Genomic DNA, 17,363 nt, shown 5'->3' with positions numbered 1-17,363 from the left:
TCGAAAGCCATGATAATGATTCTTGGGTCTGAAACCGTAGAGGTATGTGGAAGAAGATACTCTTTCTGGTTCGTGGGCATGGCTGGGCCACAAGGTCGATAGACTAGTCCCGTTTGGGATTTGAACGATCGCAAAGTACTTCCGTTTTATGAACGAATAAGAGTAGCAGCTCGATCGCCAGGAGTTAATCAGTGAAAGCCGTCCCATGAAACTTCTCGTATAGACACGGCAGGATTATCAGTTATGTTGATCCTGCAATACTTTGCGATCATTTCCACCAGCTCTGTCAGGCTGTATCTCGAAGATATCGATAGTAGTCGTAGCATAAATATGGGCTTGAGAACCATGTTCATCCACAAGGCAAAGCCATCATATCTAGAACTTCAACAATCTCGGGCTCCATCTCCGAAAACTGGGACGCAATATGGGAAAGCACAACGCCAACAAAAACGCGGATGCCGCTCTTGCAAGACTCGGCTACCAAGCCGAGCTTCCAAGAAACCTGAGCATGTTGAGCGTAATGGGACTGTAAGAAAAAAGGAAAACGAGTGTCCCGGTGGAGCATCGAACTAACAATGTCGCAGTTCTATGGCCATCATAGCAACGCCATTCGGGCTGTCTGCAACACTCTCCTTGGCACTGATTGATGGACAGTGTGTGACCATTTTCTGGGGATGGCTGTTGGTCACACTGATTTCGATAGCAATCGCAGCATCGTTGGCTGAGGTGTGCTCTTGTTATCCAACAGCCGGTGGAGTTTATTATTGGTCAGCAATTCTTTCCACGAAAAAATGGGCTCCTCTGGTTTCCTTCGTCGATGGATGGCTCACGCTCGTCGGCAATTGGACTTGCACCCTGAGCATCAATTTCTCGGGGGCTCAGATGATTCTCAGCGCTATCACGCTCTGGAATGAGGAATACGTTCCGACGGCATGGCAAACCATCCTCATGTTTTGGGCTGTGATGATCCTCCATGCATTGGTCAACGTGTTCTGCTCAAAATACCTCGATCTCATTAATAAGGTGGCGATGTACTGGATAGCCACAACAGTGATCGTCATTTTAGTGGTTACGCTGTCCATGGCTGATCACAAGAACGATGCTGCTTATGTGTTTGGCCATTATGACGCTTCAGCTAGTGGCTGGTAAGTCAAACCTCCTGAAGCAGAAACTAATACTAACACTCCCAAAGGCCGGCAGGGTGGGCGTTCTTTGTTGGCCTTCTTCAGGCTGCGTACACCCTAACAGGGTACGGGATGGTAGCTGCACTGAGCGAAGAAGTTCAAAACCCACACATTGAAGTTCCGAAAGCAATAGTTCTATCAGTTGTTGGGGCAGGAATCACCGGCATCGTTTACCTCTTACCTATCCTGTTCGTTCTTCCCCCAGTGGAAATTCTGCTTGCGGTAAAGAATGGTCAGCCCATCGGGCTACTATTCAAGATTGTTACCGGGTCTGCTGGTGGAGGCTTTGGACTCCTTTTTCTCCTCCTGGGCGTCTGGATGTTCGCAGGGGTGGGTGCCTTGACGGCATCAAGCCGTTGCACATATGCATTCGCTCGGGATGGTGCCATTCCGGGTCACCACCTCTGGCGGCAGGTTCACAAGGGACTTGACGTACCGCTGCTTGCAGTCCTCCTCTCCACAGTCGTCGACTGCTTGCTGGCACTGATATATCTTGGCTCATCAGCGGCATTCAACTCGTTCACGGGAGTGGCGACAATTTGCCTCTCCGCATCGTACGGACTGCCTATCCTGGTGTCTGTCGTGCGAGGTCGGAATATGGTTCTGGATGCGCCGTTCTCGCTCGGTAAATTTGGTTACACGATCAACATTGTCGCCGTCGTTTGGATCATCTTAGCAACAGTGCTATTCTGCATGCCAACAGCTTTACCGGTTTCTGCATCGAGTATGAACTATGCAAGTGTTGTATTTACCTTCTTTGCGCTCGTCAGCGTTGTCTGGTACTTTGTATATGCGAGGAAGCACTTCAAAGGCCCTCCAGTTGGTGACACCGAAGAATTAAAGTCTACCTTGAAGGTCATGAATGGAGAGTCTCTCGAAGCGGGTATTGAGGATCAACTCAAGAAGCAAAACACAGAAGCAAAGTTGGCAGATGTTTCGGCCACAGGTGAATAGCAGAAACACCGGAGTGCTAATGGGAGGAACATGGCGGAGGAGCACGAAGTCGAGGTTGAGTAGAACAACGCGTTGTCCAAATCCAGACTTTCAAGTGGCATCTCAAAGTCTAATGTACGGGTGATCTAATGCCAAGGCCCTAGGGTGGTCTTCGAGCTAGTCTAGTGCTATATGTCTGGTATTAGTATCTAGCGTTTGGCGAAGAGAATGTTAGCCGAAGCCCTCTTTAATCGAATTTCGCGTGGGGATACCATCACCACAACGTTGATCGCATTGATCTGTGTCAGCCTGCCACTCACCTCGCTGCTTGAAAAGAGAAATGCCGAACTACAATCGGCGGCTTCTCGCGAACTCATTCACCTCGATATGATACTGAGGTAACCACCGAGGCCCAACATGGCACCGCCTCCATCTTCTCCTGTGCTGGCTTCCACCGTTGGCACCGATGCCATCAGTACACCCAGTGCCGCAACAACCTCCACGACGAGCACGCCAGCCCCGTCGCCTACTCCGTCCCCGATACCCCCTCCAGTCCCCGTAGAGACCCATCCAAATCGTGGAAAGCCTCAAGCGAACAGACTGCTACCGGATCCAAGACGTCTCGCCCCAGAGGATGCGTTCAGGCCCTTCTCTCCGCCGAGACTGAGGCCCGTCCATGAGATTAATGGTTCCGCTGCCGCATCGCTAGCTGCTGCGGCTCTCCGACCTGCTGTTGCGTCTCTACGAGCACCCCCTGCCATTCCTCCAGTTGCAGCACGTCTGGCGGAGGAAAAGAGAAGGGCCGCCAGCAGACGTAGAAAACAACCACATGTGTGGAAGAAGCTGCTCTGGATTAAACAACATGGGTTCCCCGACAACTATACCGATACTGAGACATTCCTTGATCATCTACAAAGAAATCCTAGGTTGAGGCCATATGATTTCTGGCCCCTGGTGGCAGATTCTGCGGTGATTGTGCAACATGTTTGCTCTGTCGCCATTTACATATGTGCTTATGCAGGGATATACCAAGGTCGCCTGTCTCCAGTCGCAGTGGTCACATGTGGGACAATTGCAACCGTCTTGGGTTGGACTTTCTGGGATCGTTGGATAGGACAAGAGGAAGCTGAGGAGATGGCCACATTTCTAAAGGCAAATCGACGGTCCTTGGATCTTGACGACCAATCGAGCACCAGCTCTGCTGATTCTGTCAAACCGATAATGAATGGAAATGGTCACGTGAATGGTCAAACCAATGGCCATGCGAATGGTAGCCTGGGAGGGCGTGGAATCGGTCTTCGATTGTCCACTACCAACCTCAGCGTCAAGGACCATGAATCCAAGACATCTGCCAAGCATACACAGTCTTTGTCCAAATCGTCATTCCAGTCTATCTCACCAATAGATGGTCTGGGTGACACATCACCTGGATTGTCTCTAAAACAGCAACCTCAATCTCCGAGGAGTTTTACATCATCAACTACAATTTCCCATGGCTCTCAAGCGCGTCGGAAAACGTTCAGATCTGCATGTCTCATATATTTTGTCTTGTTAGGACTCTCTCCCATTCTGAAATCACTTACCAAGTCAACCTCATCGGACTCCATCTGGGCTTTCGCAACCTGGTTGCTAATGATCAACATTTTCTTCTTTGATTATGGGAGTGTCTACACTCCAAGCAAAAGTCCAATGGAACCTCTATCTCCTGCTGCTTCAAGAGGTAGAACCATTGAAGCCACTGCAGCGCAATTCAATAACTCGGTCCGAGCCCCTCCATTCCCATCTTCTTTGTCTACGAATGCAGCATTAATGGCCAGTACTGTACTGGCCTCGAGACTTCTCACGTCTACAGCTGTTTTCAGTCTCACATTGTTCTCTATCCAAGTGTTCGGTCTATTCCCCGTATTCAGGCGACATCTCCGGCATAAATCTCCCAACGCCCATCTCTGGCTTACTTTGGGATTGGTGGTAGTGTCCACTTGTGGATTGGGCCTTATCTTGTCACAATCGTACACACATACATATGGGAACTGCGGCTTCTGTCTAGGTTGGATTTGGCATGTTATCCTAAGGAGCACGATAGGACTCTTCATTGGCGGCTCGATCACGGCGTTTGTCATGGGAGGATGTTCATGGTGGTTGATAGGATTACAGCGATATAAAAATGTCGTGATAGGGCCATGGGACCCGGCTAAGCCGGTTCTTGCTGGCGGTGTCTATGGACGAAGTAGAACAGGCACGGATTAATCTAAACCACTTTCCTAAAGGCTGGGTTCTCCAGTGATTGAGATATCCCCCACCCTTGCAATGCCCCCCCCCCCTCCCCACCCTTGCAATTCTTGGATTTCCGGTTGTCGGATGCCTGCCAGAGCAGAGAGCTGCCAGAAGTGAACGCCCCAGAAATTGCAGGTCTGAATGTGCCGGTTTACAGCGGCTCACCGGCTAGTAAACCAATCAACTGGACGATGTTCGCCAGGAATCGGAGTTTTCTCCGACGCCCTCCGAGACTTTTAAGCCAACCGAGCCGGTCTTTGGATTTTTGAGATGTCGGGAGGGGTAACTTTGGCACATCTCAAGGTTTCGAGAAGCCTGAGAGCAAAACAACAGAATTGGTAATTGCCAGTGGAGAAACGGGCAGCGGACGATGGTGACCATGCGGGGTTTGAATCAATGGCCCTGAAGTCGATGACATGGATGACAACATCTCACTGCACTCCTCTATCTCTTCTCCGCGCTGGTTCCCCTCGGTCTTGGTCTGTACGATTCATTTCTTGATGAACGGAAGGGGTCAGCGTTAATAAACAATCTTGTATCCCTTCTCCAACATCTCAGCCCTTCGTCTCATTTCCAGCCCTGCTATCTCGCCCTTTTCGAATACCTCCTTTTAAACATTCCTATAAACCAATACAATGTCGAAGCCTCAACTTCCATTCGAGCTCAAGGATCCAGATCTCCTCCACCAGGATTCTTATATCAATGGACAATGGGTTGAAGCGAAGAGTGGCAAACGCTTCGACATAATCGACCCAGGCAGCGACAAAGCATGGGCCTCATCCCCAGACAACGCTACCGAAGATGTCGATGCGGCAGTCCAGTCTTCCTACAAAGCATTCAAGGAGTACAGCATTCTGAATCCTCGGAAGCGCGCCCAACTATTGATGAAATGGCACGATCTCATCACGGCAGCCAAGGACGACATCGCCAAGATCTTGACCTACGAGACTGGCAAACCTTTGGCCGAATCCTATGGTGAGATCGACTATTCTCTCGGCTTTACCTGGTGGTTTGCCGGCGAGGCAGAACGTATCCAAGGCTCGGTATCTGTCCCTTCAGCACCCAATCGACGAACCTTTGTAATCAAGCAGCCAATCGGTGTCGCGGTGGCTCTGGTGCCATGGAACTTTCCTATTGCCATGATCCTTCGTAAAGCAGGAGCCGCATTTGCTGCTGGCTGTACGATAGTCGTCAAGCCGAGCCCTGAAACTCCGCTTACCTGTCTAACGCTGGCACACCTTGCAACCAAGGCTGGTTTCCCACCCGGAGTGTTCAACGTCCTGACTACCTCTCTGGAAAACACCCCGAGCGTGTCTGAAGCACTCATCGTCCACCCACTCGTCAAGAAAGTCACTTTCACCGGATCGACACGAGTCGGCAAGATCGTAGCAGGGCTCTGTGCGAAAGGGTTGAAAAAATGCACACTCGAGCTCGGCGGAAACTGTCCCTTTATCGTCTTCGACGACGCTGATCTCGAGCAAGCCCTCGCACAATTCATGGCCCTAAAGTGGCGCCACGCAGGTCAGGCTTGTATCACCGCTAACCGCCTGTACGTGCAGAGCGGTGTCTACGAGAAATTTACACAAATGCTCGTCGACAAGACCGCCGCCCTCAAAGTCGGCCACGGCGCCACCGACGGCACAACGATGGGGCCCGTCACGACACCCCGTGGCCTCGTCAAGGCAGAAGAACAAGCAGCCGATGCCATCAAGCACGGCGCCCGCCTCGTACTCGGAACGGGCAAAGCGCACAAGAACGCCAAGGCAGACGAAGGGTCCGGCGAAGGAAAAGGCGTCGGCGGCTATTTTATGGACCCGACCATCCTCGTGGACATGACGCCCGAGATGCTGCTGAGCCAGGAAGAAACGTTCGCACCCGTGGCGGGTATCTTCAAGTTCGAGAAGGAGGAGGAGGCCGTCCGCTGGGCGAACGATACTTCGATGGGGCTGGCGAGCTACGCATTCACCAAGAACGTCGACCGTATGTGGCGGATGTTGGAGAATCTAGAGGCCGGCATGATTGGCTTGGTGAGTTCTTTTTCTTTTTTCCCTTTCTCAATACATTTCTCTCCACGCTTTGCATGCAAGCTTGTTGTGTATCTAACGTGTTTCCCTCGCAATCAGAATACCGGCAACTCGTCCGCGGCAGAGTCGCCGTTCGGAGGCATCAAGGAGAGCGGGTATGGAAAGGAGTCCGGCAAGGATGTCGCTGTCAATGAATACCTCATCTCCAAGACCGGCACCTTCACCATCGATGGCCAGTATTAATTGCTACTTTGACTGGCGAGTGCTATGTTATGGCTTGATGAAAAGTGAGGTTTCCGTTATGGTAGGCTGGATAGGGGCTTTCTCTGGTTAGGATGGATGGATGGATCGCACTGACGCGAAGGATGCAACATGTCAGCGGGGGATTTTTCAAACCCACCCCTTTCCAACACTAAGAAGACTATGCCATTCCGTGTCGATTCTTGGTGTGTCCGCATGTGTATATGGATGCAACGTCACAGTCACTCCGCGTAGGCCGAGTCCGTAAACCCGAGAAAGTTGTTAAATATGCTCAGATTAGCCGTGTTCAAGAACTGAGACTGACGACCCTGAAACAATCGTGGCTGAGATGCCGGTTAACCCTTAGTAGGGCCTATTCCATTATACACTGCTACGCTATCAATGAGACATGTTTCTCCGTAATTGTGCACATACGATTTATAGGAGGTGGCTCTGTCAGTCTTATTATTCCTTCCACTATGTACCTGGACCTTACGAGTACAAGCTCACGCATGGGAGGCCAATCGGAAACGAGGGTAGCACTGGAAAAGGCGCACCGCAGCAATGGGTCCCAGCTTACGTACTCGGTAGTATTCAAGCTCGTAATGAAATTGCTTGATTCGGTTGTCCATATGGGGGCGGGTTGTTTCCAAAGCAGCACATTGCCCTGCAAGCTTCAAGGCCTTTAGTTGAAAGGTCCCCGCGCCCAATCAAGACGGCGCACCATCGTTCTGCAGATAATTTATGGAGCAGACTGTCCAAAGGCTCCAGTGTGCGAATGAGCTTAGATTCACTTGTGTTCACGGCTGCCTGCATTCAAAAATAGTATGAAGCGGGCTTCGGAAATTCTTTTCCATCAATCGTTGGAATTGTCTCAATACAACTTTGTCATGTATGCACAGGCAGACTGCGATCGAGATTCCGGTAGAGGGCAAATTGTCTTGCGACAATGTTGATAGCCCAGCTGAGACTTCAGCACGGAGTGTGTTTGCATTGGATGACGCGCACCATGCTCGCATCCTTCCATCATTCCTTTTCTTCCCGTTGGTGTTACTTCCAGTGTTCCAATCATGTTGGAAACGTATGGTTTTTGGGCCAGGTTAGAAGTCCACTTGATGTCCGACGCGACTCGAACATGTTTGCTGGGGTTTGCATCATAGAGAAGCACTATAGGTCGGCCTCGTATCGGCATGCGTCACCAGGTCTCGTCAAGATATGACCGATTTAGGACGATAATGAGTTAATTGTGAAGCTGTTAATCTTCCGATGCAGAGTGATGAGGATTCTGTTTGTCGAGAACGGCTCCGCTATTGGTCCAGTAGACGAGGACAACAACGCTCATCTTCCTCTGCACCATGAAACCGGATTATGGCCGTGATTGCCAAGCATCAAGTAGGTTATGAAAGTAAAAGCGATGGTGTATAAGCGCGTTGGCTTTGGTTTCATATTCAGCCTGTTGAGTACGACAAAACTTTCATGTCATGGAATCCTCCTCGGGCCACAAGAACAAGTCCGAGGGAACAGATGGTATTCCGGTTGGTCTTCCTTCATGATCAACAGGGACAATGAAAGGTCGATCAACTCGAATGGGAAATCTGTTGGCTGTGGACTGGATATTGCGGTCCAGACTTGGGGGATTCGTGTCTGAAGCCCAACGTGGCAACGGTTGTTCGTCACCCAGATAGATCTGTGGCGTTGCGGGTAGAGCCAAGGCGAGATTTGTGGAAATCGATAAGATTGCGGTTAGAGTCGTGATAAGAAGCATGATGATGTTGGTGGAAGAGCAAAAATGTTGAACACACAGCTGAATGCCAACATCGATGGGGCAGATTGGGTATTTAAGCTGGTGTTGAGACTCCGGTGGCTTGTGTTCAACAGTCGAGGCGAGGGGGACCCAATTAGTTTACAGGATTAGACATCGTGACTTTGCAGCTGCTAGGACAATGTGGTGTGTGCGCTGCCAGTGTGTACGACCCCTTGAAATCGTGGAGAAACGCTTGTCAATATTCCGTCGGAATGGTCGCCTAGCCAATCAAACTCGGTGGCTGTGAACGTGAAGGGGTGAAGAGTGCATTTGACGGCGGCCAGATTTTGGTGGTTTCCACTTGTTATAATTTCTCGATCGATTCCACCACCGACTTCTGCCTCGGAGTTTCGAATTCTGGGTCCGCGCTAGGTGAGGGATCGCTCACGCTTTCAGTTAGCCTTCACGGGAGCGCCACCAATTCACCATTCCTGCTTCGATGTCACAATTGATCATTCATATTCAGCTCGTGGACTTCACTTGACACGGAGGGTTTTCAGCTCCAGCCTAGCTTCAGATCACCACTGGTCCCTCATCGGATGTCATGTACATCATTTCGGGTGAGGACCCATGAATCAGAGTCAGTCAAGTATTTCTGTGGTGTTGTGAACCTTTTGATCTCACTAGTCAATCTCCGTTGGCCAACCCAGATTTGTCGGTGTTGGTAATTCCTTTCGCGATGTTTAGTCGTCAAAATCGTCTTCTCGCCCTTCCGTCTGACTTCCCAACACATGGTATCGATGTCGACGAATGACGGAACGGCAGCAATTGACAATATTTGCAGCGACTGACATTTGCGTCGCAGATGCTCAAACAGTCGAATTGCTTGATCATCCGAAACTGGAAGACAATGTGGAGCTCGGGGACTAAATCGTGGAGTGTTCTTGGGGACAAACGGTGGGAACAGGCGAAGGAATTTCAACTTTCGGAATTTGCATATTGCGTCCAAGAAAGAGTACTGTTCAACATCGACATCGACACCGGGAATCGCGGTTGGATGCCACAAGGTATCGATATAGCCAATGTCCAATTCGAGCCGCTCAAGATTTGGTGCTAACTTGGCAGCGACGGCAATATCGGCTGGGGTCCTCTGACTCTCTGCGCTGTAAACTGACCACCATGCGTCCTCGCGATGGAGTCGAAAGCTTCTGAGTCCAGGACCTACTAATCCCTGGATGGGAACATGATTGCATATGCCATCGATCTCGAGTTCGCGTAGGTGTGTCATCTGGGTGAAATTGATCTCAAACTCAGGAACATGAGGAACATCAGCAAAGAGCCCTGATATGGGAACCTCGTATTTGCAAAGTGGGTGATACAGTCTACGATGGTCTGCACGCAGGCGGAGTGCTTCGAGTCTGGTGAGATGTGTTGAGATATCATGGATGAACTGATTCATAGGTACTGAATACTCCCAGATGATGGATAAACGTCTTAGATTGCCCCAAGGAATGCTGGCATCAAGATCATGGAGAGATTGGCGAGAGGTTCCATCAGCTCGCCGTACAAGAAGGCGGAGCTCATCCCATGCGGCTGGATCCCGCATGCCAGGGCCAAAGGGATGGTTCGGGAAGAACTCTGGGGACGCTTGATGTGGTGAAAGCAGCCAAGCCATGTGGAGGTCTATGGCATTGGCCCTTGAGATTGCATCGTAGGTTGCCTGGCTGGTTATGGTCTTCCCTGTTGGTGGGCTACCAAACGCGCCTAGACTGACTTTGTGACACGGTGCTATCAGTGCAAGATCGACTGTGGCTTCGACCAGACTTGGCCACTGAGATGATGAATAGACTCGGTCAAGAATGACTTCATATGTGCGATCCTGTGGTAACATCTTCAGGACATGATGAGCAGCATCTGCCGAGCAATCCAACCTGTGGTAGCGTCAGTAGCTGTACCGTTTAGTGTGTTTTCCCACAAGATCTGGGTTAGTTAGGGAATTTCCAGTGATTTGTTCACGGGGAAGGTTGAATCATTATGGTCATTGCATACCTGATCTGCTGGAGTCGAGGCATTGCCAGAAGAGTTTCACGAATGACTCGCAAGTCCAAGGCGCGGTACGTCTCAGTCAGGCTGGCTGCAAGGTTCTGGTCTTGAGGAGGTATAAAGCCTTTGATGTCCACGGGTCTCCTGAGATGCAGAGAGCGCACGTGACAGAGGAGATGGTCATGATTGACAAGGCGCCGAAGCAAACCGCCTTCGGCTTGGTCCAGGCGGTCTCGCACAATGTGGGAGACGGTATTGTAAAGTAGAGGTAGTGCGGATTGGCGAAAGTGGTTGGAAACTGAAGCAAAGGAGATCAGACTGTCGAATTGACCAAGGCCATCCTGAAGGACGTGTCTTGCAATGATGTCCAAGATCTCGGATGGAAGTTCCTTGGCTATCGGCCGGGGCTCGTTTGGATAAAAGAAGTCGGAAGGCCGCATAGACTTGAGCGCCAACATGATTCCACTCGAGTCAGAGGGGCTTGTGGACCTAGACGATCAACAATCTACACAGTATAGAGGAAATCTGACATCCGATGATGCATCTGGTTTTGATGATCATTTTGGATCGGTGCTGCTATTCATACCTTATGCTGTGTGATGATGAGGAGCCGCCCATTACCTAAACAGCCAAGTCATGGGGTTAGTGCGCCGTAATCGGAAGGGGGCGCTGTAGGTCTGTGGATGGGCCCGAGGGGGCCTGCCTAACTGTTTAGGGGTCTAGGGGCGCCTAGAATATTTGGATATTGAGGGAAGTCGATAGCGAATCGCTGAGAATGAGAATCGCTATCTTTTAGACTGAAGAACGCAGCTCCAAGCACTAAGGATCCAAGTTCTTGTCTAGACTTGTACTCGAGAATAGACGGGTAAAGCTCAACGAGACACTCAACGGGACGTGATCGCTGTGTCCTCGCTCAGCTGGAGAATTATATATGTCCGTACCGACCACTCCGTCAGCCATAATAAGTGACCGACTGATGATTATCAGATCAACGCGGTCACAACTTTCACCCCATGGTCTCCCACGTGGATAGTAGGTATAGCTTTTCTGCTCTGCATGCAGATGCCTGAAGATGTCGATACCACACATTCCATTTGGCGATGTGATAAACTTGGCATTGAAGTCCGCTCGATTTTTGACATGTTGGACGGGCGAGGTCCGTAGGCTGGGATAACCATCAATCCTCGACCTAGCGATGTTCATGTCTCCGATGAGAATAACATGGTTCCCAGTAGCCTCAAGCTGTAGGGTCTCTTGTAGCATCCACTGATGAAAGCGCAGTTTGTGATCATGTCGTGTGCCGTTGACCTGACCGCTAACAGGGTCTCGATATGGGTTGGATGTCCCGTTTACCCAATATCCATTGATGATGGCCACCTGGTTCTCTAGTTCATGGATAAGTACACGTCCTTCCAGGTCCCAGTCTGGCCGTCGTGTAGTAACACGAACGGCAGGACTCATGTCATCACAGATCAACGTGGCCACACCATGAACCTTACCTCCAAATCCAGTGGCGTTGTATTTGTCCCTTGGTAAGGAAAAGTGAGCGGTGTACGTTGGCTCGGGGGTTGTGTTCCCCTCGTTTGCGGCACGTTCCAAGGCTCGTTGCGTAGCTGTGTCGTTCTTGTTGATCTTGACTTCCTGTAAACAAAGAAATTGTGGCCAGTGGTGGCGTTTTAGAAATGCTCTCAAGGGAGGTGCGGAGTTTGACTGGAATATCAATTGTTTCTGAAGCAAAGGGCCGACACCATTTACATTCCAACTGAAGACCCGAAAGAGATCTGCACTTGCATCTGCATCACTTGTCGCACATGGCACTCGCGTGGGAGTCACCACGTGTTCCGATGACGGTGTGAGTTTCCTGCGTAATGCAGGCGGGCTGATGGTGCGGTTGGTGGTACTCAAAGCACCTTTGAGATGAGGGGACGAGGGGGACATGACACAGATTGTGATTGATACATAGGTTGCTTCCAGCTTCAAGTTGAGGACGATTACTTAAATAGCAAGCATGTGTTTGGTTATGCCGTAGAGTAATTCAACTACCTATTACCTATCTACAGCAAGGGAGGCACCCCCCTCTCGAAGCTCCTCCAGCACTCATTAATAAATTATACCTACGGAACACAAACCACAATGAATACGTCATGGACATGTTGGTGGCACCCGGCGGGTGTAAGTGCTCCCTAGGGCTCCCTGGGGCTCCTGGGTGGTGGTCTGTGGTGTCTGGGAAAATTGTCAAACACTGACGCACCAGCCAGCGGACCGAGCCGAACTAGCTGACCAGGGGACTTAGTTAACAAATAACAAACCAAAGGGGCATCTACCCCGGAAGACTTCCCTCCATTAGGGGACGTTTCAACCGTTCTTTCTTATCTGTGTAGCCCGAGAATCTTGCATTCAGTTACGAAGTCGGGCGTCCGGTTAGTTGAGTGCCCCCCCCAAAGCCACCAACAGCCTCAGCCCAAGGCGGGAGCTCCCCCTTTAGGCGTCGGTACTGGCAGTGGAATGCTTGGAGCTCGGAGCTTCCCAACTGAAAGTCAGGCACCCACTTCCCTCCAACTGTCTTTCCACAAAAGGACCACATCTCGGACATATCCATCTCCTTTTGTCTGTTTCTGTATCTTCATCAGGCCATCCCCTCGTCCAAGTCGTCTCTTTGAGTGCTGATGTTGACGCGCACACAGACCCGGACCCTGTTGTTGACGCTCCACTCTCGCTTGTCCATGTCTGATTTGTTTTTTCGCCTCAATATTGCCATCCCAAGTTTCCAACTCCTGCTTGACCTCAAAACTTGAAGCAGCCCGCACCCGTTGTCACTCCGACTTCTTCTTTCGCCACGGCCGAAGCAGTGCATTCGAGCTTGATCAGACCACGCGCGGGATCAAAGACCCATCCGCTTACCATATCATATCGTACCCTACAACTTGTCACCCTCTCGTGCCCGAAGCCATGGCTCCTCAGCCCTCCCTTTACCCAGACCTCCACCATATCCAAGATCTAGACCATGCGGGAATCCAAGATCTCCAGCAGATCATCCAGACATTTCCCATAATCGACAATCATGCCCACAATCTACTCAATGAAGACAACGCATATGGAAGCGCAGACTTTCCCTTCGAGTCCATTACATCAGAGGCCCAAGGTCACGCCCTCTTAGACCATGTACATTCCAGTCTACCTCACATGCGTGGCATTAAACATCTTGCCGAATTCTACCAGTGTCCGGAAACTCTCCAAGATGTCAAGGCAGCGCGCTACGAATGGGTGCGCAGAGACTACCCTGGTTTGATCCGAAGATGCTTGGAGGGCACACACGCCATCATGATGGATGATGGTTTGGCTCCAGAAGTCATCCACCCTTACAAGTGGCATCGTCAATTCCTGCCCACTGTCTCAAGAATAGTACGCATTGAGGCCGTTGCCGCTGAGCTGCTCGAGCATCTTGCGCATGCTGCTGGGTTTATGAGGGTCGGTCTTGATGCCGACTGGCCTATCAGCCAAACCGAGAGCTTCCTGGTACGCTTCAATACAGTGTTTCGCAATCAGATACGTACCCTAGCCAATGATCCCGATGTCCGTGGCTTTAAGTCGGTCATCTGCTATCGCACAGGCCTCGACATATCAACCGACAGCCGGAAAAACTTCCGTCCCCAGCAATCTCTTACCGAATCCCTCTTGTTACAGTCTTTCCACGATTTCCTCCAGACAGCCGTTCGCGATCACAAGTATCGCATTCAACAAAAAGAAGTCAACGATTATCTCGTCGTGGCCGTCTGTGATGTTCTAGAAAAGCTCGTCGATACCGAGGGTGAGAGCGTTGCTTTCCAGTTCCATACTGGTCTGGGAGATAGCGATATCGACCTCATCAAAGCAAACCCCGCCTATATGCAGCCTTTAATTGAAGCCTTCCCCAACGTCGACTTTGTGCTGCTCCATTCTGCCTACCCTTATACTCGGGAAGCAGGTTATCTTGCAGCGACATATTCAAATGCCTGGCTCGACATTGGGGAGGTCTTCCCCATGCTCTCAAGGGACGGTGAAGAATCGGTCTTGCGCCAAGCACTTGAGTTGACTCCGAGCACAAAGATACTTTGGAGTACAGATGGCCATTTCTATCCTGAAACTTATTGGCTTGCCAACAAGCACTTCAGAGAGGCTCTTGAGAAACTTTTGACATCTTATGTTGCAGCTGGGGACGTGACTGTGGCCCAAGCCATCGACATGGCCATCGATATCATGTTTTGGAACTCGAACACTTTGTACAAGCTGGACGAGGAGCGTAAATACCCCGAACTTTTGAATGCATGTGGTCGGGCGACAGGCGAGAGTTTGCGTACACTTGTCAATGGCAGCTCAAAGGCACCCTCTTTCAGATCTTATGCCAGTACAGCCGTCGGCACAGCGGGTCCTTCTGGTTTACGTCCTTCCGGCTCGGCATCTACATTGCAAGCCTCCAATGCCAATCTGGCTCTGCGCTCTGCAAGTGTGAGCTCTGTATCGGGTCCTGGCACCGGTGCCGCCGTTTTTGCACAAAACCTGACAATTCTTGACACGTTTCTGCGATCGAACCCAGGTGTAAAGTATATTTGGTATCAATTTATCGACTATACTGGTACATCGCGTAACAGGATGGTCACCGTTCAGCACTTCCGAAAACAACTCTCTGCAGGAAAATACCCCTATGCGACTTCCGCCATGACGCGTCTTTTACAGAATGACACGCCGGCTTCAGGTTGTTCACCAACCGGCCAATTCTATTTTGCACCAGATCTTTCATCCCTAGCCCTCAACCGAGGCATACCGTCGCCATCTGCAACAGTACAAACGTGGTGGATGGCTGACACTGAGCATCTACCTTCGGTTGAGCATTACGATCGATGCCCTCGATGGGCGTTGCAGTCGCATGCCAATGCTCTGAAATCAGAATTCAACCTCACTATACTTATGGGCTTTGAGATCGAAATAGTCTTCATGCGTCCCGTTTTCAACGAGGACAAATCTGACTATGTCGACTTCCAGCCATTGAGTCAAGTCCATAACTGGGCTGGCATGACTGGCTTGCAGTTGGATGCGCTTCCTATGATCGAAGAAATCGTTGATTCTCTGGCCGAGGCCGATATTCACTTACCAGAATACCACGCCGAAGCCGCTCCTGGACAGTGGGAGTTTCCCCTGCCGGCCTTTGAGCCCGTCAAAGCCGTCGACGTTCTCTTCAAAACAAGGGATATCATCCGAAATGTTGCAAAGAAACACGGTCTCAAGGCCACCTGCTATCCACGACCCTTTGCCGCCAGCCCTGGTAGCGCAAATCATGCACACTTTAGCATCAATGGACCTGGTGATGTCGTCTCAAGATTTGAGAGCCCATTCTTGGCTGGTGTTCTAGAACATCTTCCGGCAATTATCGCCTTCACATTGCCCGTCGAAGAATCCTACGCACGTGTCGGCCCAGGACTCTGGTCTGGTGGAGAGTACGTCTGCTGGGGCACTCAGAATAAGGAAGTCCCGCTCCGTAAATGTGGCCCGGGTCATTTTGAACTCAAGACGATCGACGGTATTGGGAACACGTATCTTGGAATGGCGGCACTTCTTGCATCAGGTCTGCACGGACTAAGGCAAGATCTCAAGCTCGAGCTGAAAGATTGCCTGGGTGACCCAACAGGAATCGGTGAGGAAGAAAGACAAAAGTTGGGTATCTCAGTCAAGGTACCCAACTCCCTCGAGAAGAGTCTCAAGGCTTTGGATCGAGATAAAGTTCTGAGGCGTTCCTTGGGATACGCCATGGTCGATGACTACCTCGCGACCACGGAAGGCGCCATGCAGATGTTGCGGGGGTTCAATGACGACAAGAGAAAGGTGTGGTTGATAAGTCGATATTAGGATGAAGAGAGTTTGCCTCTTTGTTGCATCACAGTGGCCTGGCTTTCTTCTTCGTCCAATTCGAATGGTCGACATCGACACGAGTCCGCAGCCGCCCGTCGGATAGAGACTAGGAGTCAGCTATCGAAAAGACGTTGTCGAAAGCCATCCACCCCCACTTGACCTGCGCCGGAGAGCACCATCTCGTCATCCACCCTGGCATGCCACAGATCGTGATGGGGGATTGTTTTTCTCCGCTCTGAATCCATCAAACGACCAACGCATCATCTAATTCGATTGTGAGATTCTCACATACCTACAGTAACCCTTTTGTATACAACTCTGATAATGCGATTTATCTTATATTCCCCCAGTTATATATGTCTTTGATTAGACGCCACACCGTCCGATACAGACCAGGCGGGCGGGCGGGCGATGGCGAGCATGTTGAATGCTTGTCTGGGTAGAGAAGGAGAAGGAGGAGAGCCAGAAGAGACAGACCAGACCAGACCGGCTTCTCCAGTTCAGGTTATTGCCACACTATATTGTACAGAATCCGAATGCGCATTTAGACTAGCATTATTGATATTCATAGACTTGAGCACGAATCAAGACCGTTTCTTATCAGTCCTGACCTTGGAGAAGAGAGGGTTCATGAGTAGATAAGATAGTAATTGACGTTTAACCGATCTAGGGAATTTCAACAATAGTGAAATGCAATCACGACCAAGCACCAGGCATCTCCGGCCCATGGTGGCAGCTGGGACAAATCCTCGTCCCGACAGTGATGGCGAGGAGCGGAGTTGTCTTCTCCCCCTTGGTCAACAAGGGACTCGACTCAGCTTCGCCCTCGCTTTCATGGTGGATCCACCAGTCCGACATATCGGCTCCGCAGCGCTCACAGCCCAGGTTGCTGTCACTTTGTAGCCTCCGGTGGCTGAAGGAGGTTTTCGATCTCGATGCATTTCCGTATCCGTATCCACTGTTGCTGACCCGGCTCGGCAGGACCTACTTGCCTGCACGTGTGGCGAAGAAACTGGATAGTTCCCTCAGGAGAGGGGT

At 50.7% G+C, this 17,363-nt stretch overlaps 6 protein-coding genes across 6 annotated transcripts; 4 read left to right on the top strand and 2 right to left on the bottom strand.

Moving 5' to 3' along the window:
• Nucleotides 1-424: 424 nt before the first annotated feature.
• Nucleotides 425-2,138, top strand: LTR84_007166 (uncharacterized protein; the record flags this gene model as incomplete). Its single annotated transcript, XM_064850719.1, has 3 exons — nucleotides 425-528; nucleotides 585-1,145; nucleotides 1,193-2,138. 3 exons carry the CDS (start codon nucleotides 425-427, stop codon nucleotides 2,136-2,138), a joined length of 1,611 nt encoding a protein of 536 aa, XP_064702385.1.
• A 396-nt stretch (nucleotides 2,139-2,534) lies between these two features.
• On the top strand, nucleotides 2,535-4,364 carry LTR84_007165 (uncharacterized protein; the record flags this gene model as incomplete). Its single annotated transcript, XM_064850718.1, has 1 exon — nucleotides 2,535-4,364. The coding sequence occupies one exon, from the start codon at nucleotides 2,535-2,537 to the stop codon at nucleotides 4,362-4,364; it is 1,830 nt and encodes a 609-aa protein (XP_064702384.1).
• Nucleotides 4,365-5,026: 662 nt separating this feature from the next.
• LTR84_007164 (uncharacterized protein) lies at nucleotides 5,027-6,658 on the top strand (the record flags this gene model as incomplete). Its single annotated transcript, XM_064850717.1, has 2 exons — nucleotides 5,027-6,418; nucleotides 6,515-6,658. 2 exons carry the CDS (start codon nucleotides 5,027-5,029, stop codon nucleotides 6,656-6,658), a joined length of 1,536 nt encoding a protein of 511 aa, XP_064702383.1.
• A 2,333-nt stretch (nucleotides 6,659-8,991) lies between these two features.
• Nucleotides 8,992-10,900, bottom strand: LTR84_007163 (uncharacterized protein; the record flags this gene model as incomplete). Its single annotated transcript, XM_064850716.1, has 2 exons — nucleotides 8,992-10,330; nucleotides 10,449-10,900. 2 exons carry the CDS (start codon nucleotides 10,898-10,900, stop codon nucleotides 8,992-8,994), a joined length of 1,791 nt encoding a protein of 596 aa, XP_064702382.1.
• Nucleotides 10,901-11,261: 361 nt separating this feature from the next.
• Nucleotides 11,262-12,380, bottom strand: LTR84_007162 (uncharacterized protein; the record flags this gene model as incomplete). Its single annotated transcript, XM_064850715.1, has 1 exon — nucleotides 11,262-12,380. The coding sequence occupies one exon, from the start codon at nucleotides 12,378-12,380 to the stop codon at nucleotides 11,262-11,264; it is 1,119 nt and encodes a 372-aa protein (XP_064702381.1).
• A 1,011-nt stretch (nucleotides 12,381-13,391) lies between these two features.
• LTR84_007161 (uncharacterized protein) lies at nucleotides 13,392-16,322 on the top strand (the record flags this gene model as incomplete). The annotated part of the gene is made up of 1 exon (XM_064850714.1): nucleotides 13,392-16,322. One exon carries the CDS (start codon nucleotides 13,392-13,394, stop codon nucleotides 16,320-16,322), a length of 2,931 nt encoding a protein of 976 aa, XP_064702380.1.
• Nucleotides 16,323-17,363: the final 1,041 nt, after the last annotated feature.

This window comes from Exophiala bonariae, assembly GCF_035927105.1.
Source record: "Exophiala bonariae strain CCFEE 5792 chromosome Unknown scaffold_28, whole genome shotgun sequence".
NCBI lineage: Eukaryota > Fungi > Ascomycota > Eurotiomycetes > Chaetothyriales > Herpotrichiellaceae > Exophiala > Exophiala bonariae.
This window is presented reverse-complemented; position numbering and strand designations above follow the sequence as displayed.